Below are 16245 nucleotides of genomic sequence, written 5' to 3' on the forward strand. Positions count from 1 at the left end.
CACGACTGTAAAAAAACTACAGAACACGACTGTAAAAACACCACAGAACACGAATAAAAACACGACTGTAAAAACACTACAGAACACGACTGTAAAAACACACGACTGTAAAAACACTACAGAACACGACTGTAATAACACGACAGAACACGACGGTAAAAACACTACAGAACACGACTGTAAAAACACCACAGAACACGAATAAAAACACGACTGTAAAAACACTACAGAACACGACTGTAAAAACACACGACTGTAAAAACACTACAGAACACGACTGTAAAAACACTACAGAACACGACAGAACACGACTGTAAAAACACTACAGAACACGACTGTAAAAACACCACAGAACACGACTGTAAAAACACCACAGAACACGACTGTAAAAACACGACTGTAAAAACACGACTGTAAAAACACGACTGTAAAAACACGACAGAACACGACTAAAAACACTACAGAACACGACTGTAAAAACACTACAGAACACGACTGTAAAAACACGACAGAACACGACAGTAAAAACACGACTGTAAAAAAACTACAGAACACGACTGTAAAAACACGACAGAACACGACTGTAAAAAAACGACAGAACACGACGGTAAAAACACTACAGAACACGACTGTAAAAACACCACAGAACACGAATAAAAACACGACTGTAAAAACACTACAGAACACGACTGTAAAAACACACGACTGTAAAAACACTACAGAACACGACTGTAATAACACGACAGAACACGACGGTAAAAACACTACAGAACACGACTGTAAAAACACCACAGAACACGAATAAAAACACGACTGTAAAAACACTACAGAACACGACTGTAAAAACACACGACTGTAAAAACACTACAGAACACGACTGTAAAAACACTACAGAACACGACAGAACACGACTGTAAAAACACTACAGAACACGACTGTAAAAACACCACAGAACACGACTGTAAAAACACCACAGAACACGACTGTAAAAACACGACTGTAAAAACACGACTGTAAAAACACGACTGTAAAAACACGACAGAACACGACTAAAAACACTACAGAACACGACTGTAAAACACTACAGAACACGACTGTAAAAACATTACAGAACACGACTGTAAAAACACGACTAAAAACACTACAGAACACGACTGTAAAAACACGACAGAACACGACTGTAAAAACACAACAGAACACGACTGTTAAAACACAACAGAACACGACTGTTAAAACACGACAGAACACGACTGTAAAAACACGACAGAACACGACAGTAAAAACACTACAGAACACGACTGTAAAAACACAACAGAACACGACTGTAAAAAAACGACAGAACACGACTGTAAAAACACGACAGAACACGACGGTAAAAACACTACAGAACACGACTGTAAAAACACCACAGAACACGAATAAAAACACGACTGTAAAAACACTACAGAACACGACTGTAAAAACACACGACTGTAAAAACACAACAGAACACGACTGTAATAACACGACAGAAAACGACGGTAAAAACACTACAGAACACGACTGTAAAAACACGACTGTAAAAACACGACTGTAAAAACACGACTGTAAAAACACCACAGAACACAACTGTAAAAAAACGACAGAACACGACTGTAAAAACACGACAGAACACGACGGTAAAAACACTACAGAACACGACTGTAAAAACACCACAGAACACGAATAAAAACACGACTGTAAAAACACTACAGAACACGACTGTAAAAACACACGACTGTAAAAACACAACAGAACACGACTGTAATAACACGACAGAAAACGACGGTAAAAACACTACAGAACACGACTGTAAAAACACGACTGTAAAAACACGACTGTAATAACACGACAGAACACGACGGTAAAAACACTACAGAACACGACTGTAAAAACATTACAGAACACGACTGTAAAAACACGACTAAAAACACAACAGAACACGACTGTAAAAACATTACAGAACACGACTTTAAAAACACTACAGAACACGACTGTAAAAACACGACAGAACACGACTGTTAAAACACAACAGAACACGACTGTTAAAACACGACAGAACACGACTGTAAAAACACGACTGTAAAAAAACTACAGAACACGACTGTAAAAACACGACAGAACACGACTGTAAAAAAACGACAGAACACGACTGTAAAAACACCACAGAACACGAATAAAAACACGACTGTAAAAACACTACAGAACACGACTGTAAAAACACTACAGAACACGACAGAACACGACTGTAAAAACACTACAGAACACGACTGTAAAAACACCACAGAACACGACTGTAAAAACACTACAGAACACGACTGTAAAAACACTACAGAACACGACTGTAAAAACACGACTGTAAAAACACTACAGAACACTACTCCAAAAACACTACAGAACACGACTGTAAAGACACGACTGTAAAAACACTACAGAACACGAGAACACGACTGTAAAAACACTACAGAACACGACTGTAAAAACACTACAGAACACGAGAACACGACTGTAAAAACACTACAGAACACGACTGTAAAAACACGACTGTAAAAACACGACTGTAAAAACACGACAGAACACGACTGTCAAAACACTACAGAACACGACTGTAAAAACACTACAGAACACGACAGAACACGACGGTAAGAACACTACAGAACACGACTATAAAAACACCACAGAACACGACTGTAAAAACACTACAGAACACGACTGTAAAAACACTACAGAACACGACTGTAAAAACACTACAGAACACGACTGTAAAAACACAACTGTAAAAACACGACTGTAAAAACACGACTGTAAAAACACTACAGAACACGACTGTAAAAACAAAACTGTAAAAACACTACAGAACACGAGAACACGACTGTAAAAACACTACAGAACACGAGAACACGACTGTAAAAACACTACAGAACACGACTGTAAAAACACTACAGAACACGAGAACACGACTGTAAAAACACTACAGAACACGACAGAACACGACGGTAAGAACACTACAGAACACGACTATAAAAACACCACAGAACACGACTAAAAACACGACTGTAAAAACACTACAGAACACGACTGTAAAAACACTACAGAACACGAGAACACGACTGTAAAAACACTACAGAACACGACAGAACACGACGGTAAGAACACTACAGAACACGACTATAAAAACACCACAGAACACGACTAAAAACACGACTGTAAAAACACTACAGAACACGACTGTAAAAACACGACTGTAAAAACACTACAGAACACGAGAACACGACTGTAAAAACACTACAGAACACGACTGTAAAAACACGACTGTAAAAACACTACAGAACACGAGAACACGACTGTAAAAACACTACAGAACACGACTGTAAAAACACTACAGAACACGACTGTAAAAACACTACAGAACACGACTGTAAAAACACCACAGAACACGACTGTAAAAACACGACTGTAAAAACACGACTGTAAAAACACCACAGAACACGACTGTAAAAACACGACTGTAAAAACATGACTGTAAAAACACGACTGTAAAAACACTACTGAACACGACTGTAAAAACACTACAGAACACAACAGAACACGACTGTAAAAACACTACAGAACACGACTGTAAAAACACTACAGAACACGACTGTTAAAACACAACTGTAAAAACACAACTGTAAAAACACTACAGAACACGACTGTAAAAACACAACTGTAAAAACACTACAGAACACGAGAACACGACTGTAAAAACACTACAGAACACGACTGTAAAAACACTACAGAACACGAGAACACGACTGTAAAAACACTACAGAACACGACAGAACACGACGGTAAAAACACTACAGAACACGACTATAAAAACACCACAGAACACGACTAAAAACACGACTGTAAAAACACTACAGAACACGACTGTAAAAACACGACTGTAAAAACACTACAGAACACGAGAACACGACTGTAAAAACACTACAGAACACGACTGTAAAAACACTACAGAACACGACTGTAAAAACACGACTGTAAAAACACTACAGAACACGAGAACACGACTGTAAAAACACTACAGAACACGACTGTAAAAACACTACAGAACACGACTGTAAAAACACTACAGAACACGACTGTAAAAACACCACAGAACACGACTGTAAAAACACGACTGTAAAAACACGACTGTAAAAACACCACAGAACACGACTGTAAAAACACGACTGTAAAAGCACGACTGTAAAAACACTACTGAACACGACTGTAAAAACACTACAGAACACAACAGAACACGACTGTAAAAACACTACAGAACACGACTGTAAAAACACTACAGAACACGACTGTAAAAACACAACTGTAAAAACACAACTGTAAAAACACAACTGTAAAAACACAACTGTAAAAACACGACTGTAAAAACACTACAGAACACGACTTTAAAAACACAACTGTAAAAACACTACAGAACACGACTGTAAAAACACTACAGAACACGAGAACACGACTGTAAAAACACTACAGAACACGACAGAACACGACGGTAAGAACACTACAGAACACGACTAAAAACACGACTGTAAAAACACTACAGAACACGACTGTAAAAACACTACAGAACACGAGAACACGACTGTAAAAACACTACAGAACACGACAGAACACGACGGTAAGAACACTACAGAACACGACTGTAAAAACACTACAGAACACGACTGTAAAAACACTACAGAACACGACTGTAAAAACACGACTGTAAAAACACTACAGAACACGAGAACACGACTGTAAAAACACTACAGAACACGACTGTAAAAACACCACAGAACACGACTGTAAAAACACGACTGTAAAAACACCACAGAACACGACTGTAAAAACACGACTGTAAAAACACTACAGAACACTACAGAACACGACTGTAAAAACACAACTGTAAAAACACGACTGTAAAAACACGACTGTAAAAACACGACTGTAAAAACACTACTGAACACGACTGTAAAAACACTACAGAACACAACAGAACACGACTGTAAAAACACTACAGAACACGACTGTAAAAACACAACTGTAAAAACACGACTGTAAAAACACGACTGTAAAAACACGACTGTAAAAACACAACTGTAAAAACACTACAGAACACGAGAACACGACTGTAAAAACACTACAGAACACGACTGTAAAAACACTACAGAACACGAGAACACGACTGTAAAAACACTACAGAACACGACTGTAAAAACACCACTGTAAAAACACGACTTTAAAAACACTACAGAACACGACTGTAAAAACACAACTGTAAAAACACTACAGAACACGAGAACACGACTGTAAAAACACTACAGAACACGACTGTAAAAACACGACTGTAAAAACACGACTCTAAAAACACGACTGTAAAAACACCACAGAACACGACTGTAAAAACACTACAGAACACGAGAACACGACTGTAAAAACACTACAGAACACGACTGTAAAAACACTACAGAACACGAGAACACGACTGTAAAAACACTACAGAACACGACTGTAAAAACACCACTGTAAAAACACGACTTTAAAAACACTACAGAACACGACTGTAAAAACACAACTGTAAAAACACTACAGAACACGAGAACACGACTGTAAAAACACTACAGAACACGACTGTAAAAACACCACTGTAAAAACACGACTTTAAAAACACTACAGAACACGACTGTAAAAACACAACTGTAAAAACACTACAGAACACGAGAACACGACTGTAAAAACACGACTGTAAAAACACGACTGTAAAAACACGACTGTAAAAACACCACAGAACACGACTGTAAAAACACTACAGAACACGACTGTAAAAACACTACAGAACACGAGAACACGACTGTAAAAACACCACAGAACACGACTGTAAAAACACGACTGTAAAAACACGACTGTAAAAACACGACTGTAAAAACACTACTGAACACGACTGTAAAAACACTACTGAACACGACTGTAAAAACACTACAGAACACGACAGAACACGACTGGAAAAACACTACAGAACACGACTGTAAAAACACGACTGTAAAAACACGACTGTAAAAACACTACGGAACATGAAAAAACACTGCCTTACACTGTAAAAACTAAAACTTTGTGTTTTGTTTCAGGACTTCTGCCAAAAGATCTGCGCTCGCTCAAGACTCAGTATCTGCAGGTGAGACTCCTTCAGTCTCCCTCTCACCACACAGTCACAGGTTCAGTCTCCCTCTCACCACACAGTCACGGGTTCAGTCTCCCTCTCACCACACAGTCACAGGTTCAGTCTCCCTCTCACCACACAGTCACAGGTTCAGTCTCCCTCTCACCACACAGTCACGGGTTCAGTCTCCCTCTCACCACACAGTCACAGGTTCAGTCTCCCTCTCACCACACAGTCACGGGTTCAGTCTCCCTCTCACCACACAGTCACAGGTTCAGTCTCCCTCTCACCACACAGTCACGGGTTCAGTCTCCCTCTCACCACACAGTCACAGGTTCAGTCTCCCTCTCACCACACAGTCACAGGTTCAGTCTCCCTCTCACCACACAGTCACGGGTTCAGTCTCCCTCTCACCACACAGTCACAGGTTCAGTCTCCCTCTCACCACACAGTCACGGGTTCAGTCTCCCTCTCACCACACAGTCACAGGTTCAGTCTCCCTCTCACCACACAGTCACAGGTTCAGTCTCCCTCTCACCACACAGTCACGGGTTCAGTCTCCCTCTCACCACACAGTCACGGGTTCAGTCTCCCTCTCACCACACAGTCACGGGTTCAGTCTCCCTCTCACCACACAGTCACGGGTTCAGTCTCCCTCTCACCACACAGTCACGGGTTCAGTCTCCCTCTCACCACACAGTCACGGGTTCAGTCTCCCTCTCACCACACAGTCACGGGTTCAGTCTCCCTCTCACCACACAGTCACAGGTTCAGTCTCCCTCTCACCACACAGTCACGGGTTCAGTCTCCCTCTCACCACACAGTCACGGGTTCAGTCTCCCTCTCACCACACAGTCACAGGTTCAGTCTCCCTCTCACCACACAGTCACGGGTTCAGTCTCCCTCTCACCACACAGTCACGGGTTCAGTCTCCCTCTCACCACACAGTCACGGGTTCAGTCTCCCTCTCACCACACAGTCACGGGTTCAGTCTCCCTCTCACCACACAGTCACGGGTTCAGTCTCCCTCTCACCACACAGTCACAGGTTCAGTCTCCCTCTCACCACACAGTCACAGGTTCAGTCTCCCTCTCACCACACAGTCACGGGTTCAGTCTCCCTCTCACCACACAGTCACGGGTTCAGTCTCCCTCTCACCACACAGTCACGGGTTCAGTCTCCCTCTCACCACACAGTCACGGGTTCAGTCTCCCTCTCACCACACAGTCACAGGTTCAGTCTCCCTCTCTCCACAGAGTTACGGGTTCGAGCACCTCCTGACCTTTTCGTCTCTGAAGTTGTTGGGTTTGGTTCAGGAGCAGCAAACGGCCGAGACTATGAGCGTTGTGGAGACTCGAGTGGGACGACTGGTCAACGACAGAACTGCAGGTAATGGACCGGGACTGGACTGGACCTGGACTGGACCGGGACTGGACCGGGACTGTACCGGGACTGGGACTGAACCGGGACTGGGACTGGACCGGGACTGGACCGGGACTGGACTGGGACTGGACCGGGACTGGACTGGGACTGGACCGGGACTGGACCGTGACTGGACCGGGACTGGACTGCACTGGGACCGGGACTGGACCGGGACTGGACCGGGACTGGACTGGGACTGGACCGGGACTGGACCGTGACTGGACCGGGACTGGACTGCACTGGGACCGGGACTGGACCGGGACTGGACCGGGACTGGACCGGGACTGGGACTGGACTGGGACTGGACCGGGACTGGACCGGGACTGGACTGCACTGGGACCGGGACTGGACCGGGACTGGACCGGGACTGGACCGGGACTGGACCGTGTGTGTGTGACTGAATCCACCTGTGTTTCTGACCTTTGTTTCTAAAAGTTAAATCCAATTGTTTGTTTTTTCAGGCCGACTCACTGAAGCTTTCTCGTCTTTGTCCAAAAAGAGTAACTTCAGAGCTCTGAGCCGCAAACTCAACCTGGTACGGCGCCTCCTGCAGGAGACCAGAGGAAGTGTTCATGTTGAGAGAATGAGGATACACACATTTAGCCTGATTTCCCTCTGATTTTTACTGGCTTGTGTCGCTCTTAGACATCATTAGCCTCAGGCTGTCCATTTGAGAGAATCCAGAGTTAGCTTAGGTCAGGTTAACCCTCAGTCCATTTGTGTGGTCCTAACTCACCCTAACCTCACTCGTGTGGTCCTAACTCACCCTAACCTCACTCGTGTGGTCCTAACTCACCCTAACCTCACTCGTGTGGTCCTAACTCACCCTAACCTCACTCGTGTGGTCCTAACTCACCCTAACCTCACTCGTGTGGTCCTAACTCACCCTAACCTCACTCGTGTGGTCCTAACTCACCCTAACCTCACTCGTGTGGTCCTAACTCACCCTAACCTCACTCGTGTGGTCCTAACTCACCCTAACCTCACTCGTGTGGTCCTAACTCACCCTAACCTCACTCGTGTGGTCCTAACTCACCCTAACCTCACTCGTGTGGTCCTAACTCACCCTAACCTCACTCGCTTCTGTTCAGGTCCCAAAGTCTGAGGAATATGACCTCCGAGTCCCCAAAGACATGTCCTACGTGTTCAGTGGAGCCTACGTCCCACTGAGCTGCAGACTCATCGAGCAGGTGAGACCTAAAGAGGACTAACCCCTAACCCCTAACTCCTAACCCCTAACTCCTAACCCCTAACTCCTAACCCCTAACCCCTAACCCCTAACCCCTAACCCCTAACCCCTAACCCTGGCTTCAGTCCTGGTTCAGTCCTGGTTAAGTCTGGTCTGTTTCAGGTCCTGGACAGAGAAGGCTGGTCTGGTTTGGAAGAAGTGACTCGACTTTTAAACGGTCATGAGTTCAGCGTCACAGGTGAGTTCAGGGTCACAGGTGAGTTCAGGGTCACAGGTGAGTTCAGGGTCACAGGTGAGTTCAGCGTCACAGGTGAGTTCAGGGTCACAGGTGAGCTCAGCGTCACAGGTGAGTTCAGCGTCACAGGTGAGTTCAGGGTCACAGGTGAGTTCAGGGTCACAGGTGAGTTCAGGGTCACAGGTGAGTTCAGCGTCACAGGTGAGTTCAGCGTCACAGGTGAGTTCAGGGTCACAGGTGAGTTCAGGGTCACAGGTGAGTTCAGCGTCACAGGTGAGTTCAGCATCACAGGTGAGTTCAGCATCAGGTGAGTTCAGGGTCACAGGTGAGTTCAGGGTCACAGGTGAGTTCAGGGTCACAGGTGAGTTCAGGGTCACAGGTGAGTTCAGCATCAGGTGAGTTCAGGGTCACAGGTGAGTTCAGGGTCACAGGTGAGTTCAGGGTCACAGGTGAGTTCAGGGTCACAGGTGAGTTCAGCATCAGGTGAGTTCAGGGTCACAGGTGAGTTCAGGGTCACAGGTGAGTTCAGGGTCACAGGTGAGCTCAGCGTCACAGGTGAGTTCAGGGTCACAGGTGAGCTCAGCGTCACAGGTGAGTTCAGGGTCACAGGTGAGTTCAGGGTCACAGGTGAGTTCAGGGTCCCAGGTGAGTTCAGCATCAGGTGAGTTCAGGGTCACAGGTGAGTTCAGGGTCACAGGTGAGTTCAGGGTCACAGGTGAGTTCAGGGTCACAGGTGAGTTCAGCATCAGGTGAGTTCAGGGTCACAGGTGAGTTCAGGGTCACAGGTGAGTTCAGGGTCACAGGTGAGTTCAGGGTCACAGGTGAGTTCAGCGTCACAGGTGAGTTCAGGGTCACAGGTGAGTTCAGGGTCACAGGTGAGTTCAGCATCACAGGTGAGTTCAGGGTCACAGGTGAGTTCAGGGTCACAGGTGAGTTCAGGGTCACAGGTGAGTTCAGGGTCACAGGTGAGTTCAGCGTCACAGGTGAGTTCAGGGTCACAGGTGAGTTCAGCATCAGGTGAGTTCAGGGTCACAGGTGAGTTCAGCGTCACAGGTGAGTTCAGGGTCACAGGTGAGTTCAGCGTCACAGGTGAGTTCAGGGTCACAGGTGAGTTCAGCATCAGGTGAGTTCAGCATCAGGTGAGTTCAGGGTCACAGGTGAGTTCAGCATCAGGTGAGTTCAGGGTCACAGGTGAGTTCAGGGTCACAGGTGAGTTCAGGGTCACAGGTGAGTTCAGCATCACAGGTGAGTTCAGCATCAGGTGAGTTCAGGGTCACAGGTGAGTTCAGGGTCACAGGTGAGTTCAGGGTCACAGGTGAGTTCAGGGTCACAGGTGAGTTCAGCATCAGGTGAGTTCAGGGTCACAGGTGAGTTCAGCATCAGGTGAGTTCAGCATCAGGTGAGTTCAGGGTCACAGGTGAGTTCAGCATCAGGTGAGTTCAGGGTCACAGGTGAGCTCAGCGTCACAGGTGAGTTCAGGGTCACAGGTGAGTTCAGGGTCACAGGTGAGTTCAGGGTTGCAGAGAAGTCAAATGCAAACATGACTCTTGTTTCAGGAAACACTTCTGGGCCTGAGGGAAACTCAGGCCTGAACCCTGGTCCTGGTCCTGGTCCTGGTCCTGGTCCTGGTCCTGACTCTCAGAGACGAGTCCTGGTCCTGTTTTTAGGAGGATGTACTTTCTCTGAGATCGCAGCTCTGCGTTTCCTCGCCCGAGAGAAAGGTAAAGTCGTGTGAATGTGATGTTTGATGTGTGTGTCCTGTGAAGATGACGGTGTTGGGCAGCGTTACTTTTAAAACCTGTCACTTTAACTGGAAAACCAACGCGTTACATTACTGCACTGCTCTTATAAAAGTAAAGTCTTACATTACTGCACTGCTCTTATAAAAGTAAAGTCTTACATTACTGCACTGCTCTTATAAAAGTAAAGCGTCACCAGCTAGCGCGTCACCAGCTAGCGCGTCACCAGCTAGCGCGTCACCAGCTAGCGCGTCACCGCTAGCGCGTCACCAGCTAGCGCGTCACCAGCTAGCGCGTCACCAGCTAGCGCGTTACCCTCCAACTCTGGAAGATAAAGTAACTAACATAAACCTGTTACGCACAAAAAGATCAAACAAGGAATGTCTTGTTCACACTAAACTGAATGTTACTGTTTTATACTAATTAAGAATTGTATTTTTTGAGCTTTTGTGTCAAGTCTGGAAAAAATGTATTAATAAAATGTCACTTTGTGTTTTTAAAGGTTTCAGAATCACCACCGTCACCACAGCCATCACCAACAGCAGCCGAATCCTGGAGAGTCTGGTCCAGAACCAGGTCTGAACCGGGTCTGAACCGGGTCTGAACCGGGTCTGAACCGGGTCTGAACCGGGTCTGAACCGGGTCTGAACCGGGTCTGAACCGGGTCTGAAGGGGCCGTGAGGGACCGTGAGGGATATACATATATATATATATATATATATATATATATATATGTATATATACACATATATATATATATATATGTGTATGAGAGCATTATTTTGATATGTGAGATCTATGATCCTGTCCACGCCCCCTCCTGTCCACGCCCCCTCCTGTCCACGCCCCCTCCTGTCCACGCCCCCTCCCCCTCCTGTCCACGCCCCCTCCTGTCCACGCCCCCTCCTGTCCACGCCCCCTCCTGTCCACGCCCCCTCCCCCTCCTGTCCACGCCCCCTCCTGTCCACGCCCCCTCCTGTCCTTGATGTGAACACTTGTTTTCTGTGAAGCTGATCACAGAGAGTGAAACGATGTCATGTTCTCTCATGATTATTATTATTTAAAGTGTAATATGTGTAAAAAGGTGGTTATTGATCATGTGATCGATAGTTATTAAATTTAATCCCACAAATAGTACGATTTTGTGGTGTAAAGACTTGTGAACAGCCTCTTGTTCTCACCTCAGAGGTCAGAGGTCACTTTGTAACAGGTGAATGATGTGTCAGATGCCCTTCCACTCAACTGAGACATCAAGAGGCAATTTAACTGAATAAAATACAATTCTTTTTACAATTAAGTGTCGAGCGGTCAAACATGTTCATGAGTTTAGTTTGTGTTCTCCTGGAGTGCCTCTGTTCAGAGCTAAAAGAGCTCAAATAAGCAGCACTTTGTGCTTTTCTATTTCAAAGAGTGAAAAAAGCTTCAATTTCGGCGCCTGAGCCGCTAGCCCCGCCCACATGGGCTGCGGGGCGGGGCTCTGGTTCTGCTAACCCCGCCCCTTTGAGCCACCAAGCCAATCACAGAGCGCGCTGAGACGTCACCGCAGCAGCCAATCACAGAGCGCGCTGAGACGTCACCGCAGCAGCCAATCACAGAGCGCGCTGAGACGTCACCGCAGCAGCCAATCACAGAGCGCGCTGAGACGTCACCGCAGCAGCCAATCACAGAGCGCGCTGACGCACGGCGTGTTTTGAATGTTTCCTTCACTTTACGCCGCTCATTTTGGACCAAAACAACCGTAAAACGTGACAAACTTCTCCGATGATGCGGAAAAGGTGCGTAACTAACGTGTTTCTCACGGTGTTAATGACGTGTTAATGACGTTTGTACTATTGAATCTGAACTTTAACGTTACATCAGTTTATTACAGCTTCAGTTGAATTAGACACAGGAGTTTAGTGCATGTTATAGTTTTAACGCTGTTGCTGTTTCTTGAAGCTCATGAAGGTTCTAATGATGACGTCATTTTGTATTATCATAGTTTTACTTCAGTCAAGTTGTAGTTTGTGAAGAAAATTACTTCAAAAAGCGCCATTCTATCCAAAATGTAGAAAAGATCTGCATCTTAAACCTTTTTATTTATTTATTTAACCAGGAAAACACTCGATCTCTTTTTTTATGACAATTTATAAAGGCGTAATCCGTCCTGTTCGACCACTTGTATCGGCAATCTTGTCCTTCCGGTCATTACCCACAGCTCATGACCTTAGGTGAGGTCAGAACGTAGAGTGACCGGTAAATCCAGAGCTTTGTCTGTGGACTCAGCTCCTTCTTCACCACAACAGTCCAACTGTCAATCACACGCTCCATCAAGACCCCAAGATACTTGAACTCCTCCACAGGACCCCCCACCCACCTGGAGAGGACAAGGACCCCCCACCCACCTGGAGAGGACAAGGACCCCCCACCCACCTGGAGAGGACAAGGACCCCCCACCCACCTGGAGAGAACAAGGACCCCCCACCCACCTGGAGAGGACAAGGACCCCCCACCCACCTGGAGAGAGCAAGGACCCCCCCACCCACCTGGAGAGGACAAGGACCCCCCACCCACCTGGAGAGAACAAGGACCCCCCACCCACCTGGAGAGGACAAGGACCCCCCACCCACCTGGAGAGAGCAAGGACCCCCCCACCCACCTGGAGAGGACAAGGACCCCCCCACCCACCTGGAGAGGACAAGGACCCCCCACCCACCTGGAGAGAACAAGGACCCCCCACCCACCTGGAGAGAGCAAGGACCCCCCCACCCACCTGGAGAGAGCAAGGACCCCCCCACCCACCTGGAGAGAACAAGGACCCCCCACCCACCTGGAGAGAGCAAGGACCCCCCCACCCACCTGGAGAGAGCAAGGACCCCCCCACCCACCTGGAGAGGACAAGGACCCCCCACCCACCTGGAGAGAACAAGGACCCCCCACCCACCTGGAGAGGCACCCACCTGGAGAGGACAAGGACCCCCCACCCACCTGGAGAGGACAAGGACCCCCCACCCACCTGGAGAGGACACCCCACCCACCTGGAGAGGACAAGGACCCCCCACCCACCTGGAGAGAGCAAAGACCCCCCCACCCACCTGGAGAGAGCAAGGACCCCCCCCACCCACCTGGAGAGAGCAAAGACCCCCCCACCCACCTGGAAAGAACAAGGACCCCCCCACTCACCTGGAGAGAGCAAGGACCCCCCCACTCACCTGGAGAGGACAAGGACCCCCCACCCACCTGGAGAGAACAAGGACCCCCCACCCACCTGGAGAGAGCAAGGACCCCCCACCCACCTGGAGAGAGCAAGGACCCCCCACCCAACTGGAGAGAGCAAGGACCCCCCCACCCACCTGGAGAGGACAAGGACCCCCCACCCACCTGGAGAGAGCAAGGACCCCCCCACCCACCTGGAGAGAGCAAGGACCCCCCCCCACCCACCTGGAGAGGACAAGGACCCCCCCACCCACCTGGAGAGGACAAGGACCCCCCCACCCACCTGGAGAGGACAAGGACCCCCCCACCCACCTGGAGAGAGCAAGGACCCCCCCACCCACCTGGAGAGAGCAAGGACCCGGACCCCCCACCCACCTGGAGAGAGCAAGGACCCGGACCCCCCACCCACCTGGAGAGAGCAAGGACCCGGACCCCCCACCCACCTGGAGAGGACAAGGACCCGGACCCCCCACCCACCTGGAGAGGACAAGGACCCGGACCCCCCACCCACCTGGAGAGGACAAGGACCCCCCACCCACCTGGAGCACCTGGAGAGGACAAGGACCCCCCACCCACCTGGAGCACCTGGAGAGGACAAGGACCCCCCACCCACCTGGAGCACCTGGAGAGGACAAGGACCCCCCACCCACCTGGAGAGGGCAAGGACCCCCCACCCACCTGGAGAGAGCAAGGACCCACCACCCACCTGGAGAGAGCAAAGACCCCCCCCACCCACCTGGAGAGAGCAAGGACCCCCCACCCACCTGGAGTGAGCAAAGACCCCCCCACCCACCTGGAGAGCGCAAAGACCCCCCCCACTCACCTGGAGAGAGCAAGGACCCCCCCCACTCACCTGGAGAGAACAAGGACCCCCCCCACCCACCTGGAGAGAGCAAGGACCCCCCACCCACCTGGAGAGAACAAGGACCCCCCACCCACCTGGAGAGAACAAGGACCCCCCACCCACCTGGAGAGAACAAGGACCCCCCCACCCACCTGGAGAGAGCAAGGACCCCCCACCCACCTGGAGAGAGCAAGGACCCCCCACCCACCTGGAGAGAGCAAGGACCCCCCACCCACCTGGAGAGGACAAGGACCCTCACCTGGAGAGATTAAACACCCCCCCACCCACTTGGAGAGAGCAAAGACCCCCGACCCCCCACCCACCTGGAGAGGACAAGGACCCCCGACCCCCCACCCACCTGGAGAGGACAAGGACCCCCGACCCCCCACCCACCTGGAGAGAACAAGGACCCCCCCACCCACCTGGAGAGAGCAAGGACCCCCCACCCACCTGGAGAGAGCAAGGACCCCCCACCCACCTGGAGAGAGCAAGGACCCCCCCACCCACCTGGAGAGAGCAAGGACCCCCCCACCCACCTGGAGAGGACAAGGACCCCCCACCCACCTGGAGAGGACAAGGACCCCCCACCCACCTGGAGAGAACAAGGACCCCCCACCCACCTGGAGAGAACAAGGACCCCCCCACCCACTTGGAGAGAGCAAAGACCCCCGACCCCCCACCCACCTGGAGAGGACAAGGACCCCCGACCCCCCACCCACCTGGAGAGAACAAGGACCCCCCCACCCACCTGGAGAGAACAAGGACCCCCCACTCACCTGGAGAGAGCAAGGACCCCCCACCCACCTGGAGAGAGCAAGGACCCCCCCACCCACCTGGAGAGGACAAGGACCCCCCACCCACCTGGAGAGAACAAGGACCCCCCACCCACCGGACCCCCCACCCACCTGGAGAGAACAAGGACCCCCCCACCCACCTGGAGAGGACAAGAACCCCCCACCCACCTGGAGAGCCACCCACCTGGAGAGGACAAGGCCCCCCCACCCACCTGGAGAGGACAAGGACCCCCCACCCACCTGGAGAGGTCAAGGACCCCCCACCCACCTGGAGAGAGCAAAGACCCCCCCACCCACCTGGAGAGAGCAAAGACCCCCCCCACCCACCTGGAGAGGACAAGGACCCCCCCCACCCACCTGGAGAGAACAAGGACCCCCCACCCACCTGGAGAGAGCAAAGACCCCCCCACCCACCTGGAGAGAACAAGGACCCCCCACCCACCTGGAGAGAGCAAAGACCCCCCCACCCACCTGGAGAGAACAAGGACCCCCCACCCACCTGGAGAGAGCAAAGACCCCCCCACCCACCTGGAGAGAGCAAAGACCCCTCCACCCACCTGGAGAGAACAAGGACCCCCCACCCACCTGGAGAGAACAAGGACCCCCCACCCACCTGGAGAGAACAAGGACC

At 49.7% G+C, this 16245-nt stretch overlaps 2 protein-coding genes across 2 annotated transcripts in view; both read left to right on the top strand.

The window, feature by feature from the left end:
- vps33b (VPS33B late endosome and lysosome associated) overlaps positions 1-11456 on the top strand; it is a 31734-nt gene extending 20278 nt beyond the window's left edge. The window contains exons 17-23 of the mRNA XM_072464704.1: positions 6165-6211; positions 7453-7585; positions 8080-8153; positions 8710-8808; positions 8970-9045; positions 10599-10763; positions 11284-11456. Of these exons, the coding sequence (XP_072320805.1) occupies positions 6165-6211; positions 7453-7585; positions 8080-8153; positions 8710-8808; positions 8970-9045; positions 10599-10763; positions 11284-11363 (674 nt within the window). The 3' untranslated portion in view covers positions 11364-11456. The remainder of the gene's footprint in view (positions 1-6164; positions 6212-7452; positions 7586-8079; positions 8154-8709; positions 8809-8969; positions 9046-10598; positions 10764-11283) is intronic.
- The window catches only part of LOC140380800 (V-type proton ATPase subunit d 1), a 371409-nt gene that overhangs the window by 316271 nt on the left and 38893 nt on the right, over positions 1-16245 (top strand). The gene's annotated exons all lie outside the window — the stretch shown is intronic.

This window comes from Eucyclogobius newberryi, unplaced genomic scaffold, assembly GCF_026437365.1.
Source record: "Eucyclogobius newberryi isolate DKJ021-1_F unplaced genomic scaffold, fEucNew1.0.hap1 SCAF_5, whole genome shotgun sequence".
In the NCBI taxonomy this organism is placed as follows: Eukaryota; Metazoa; Chordata; class Actinopteri; order Gobiiformes; family Gobiidae; genus Eucyclogobius; species Eucyclogobius newberryi.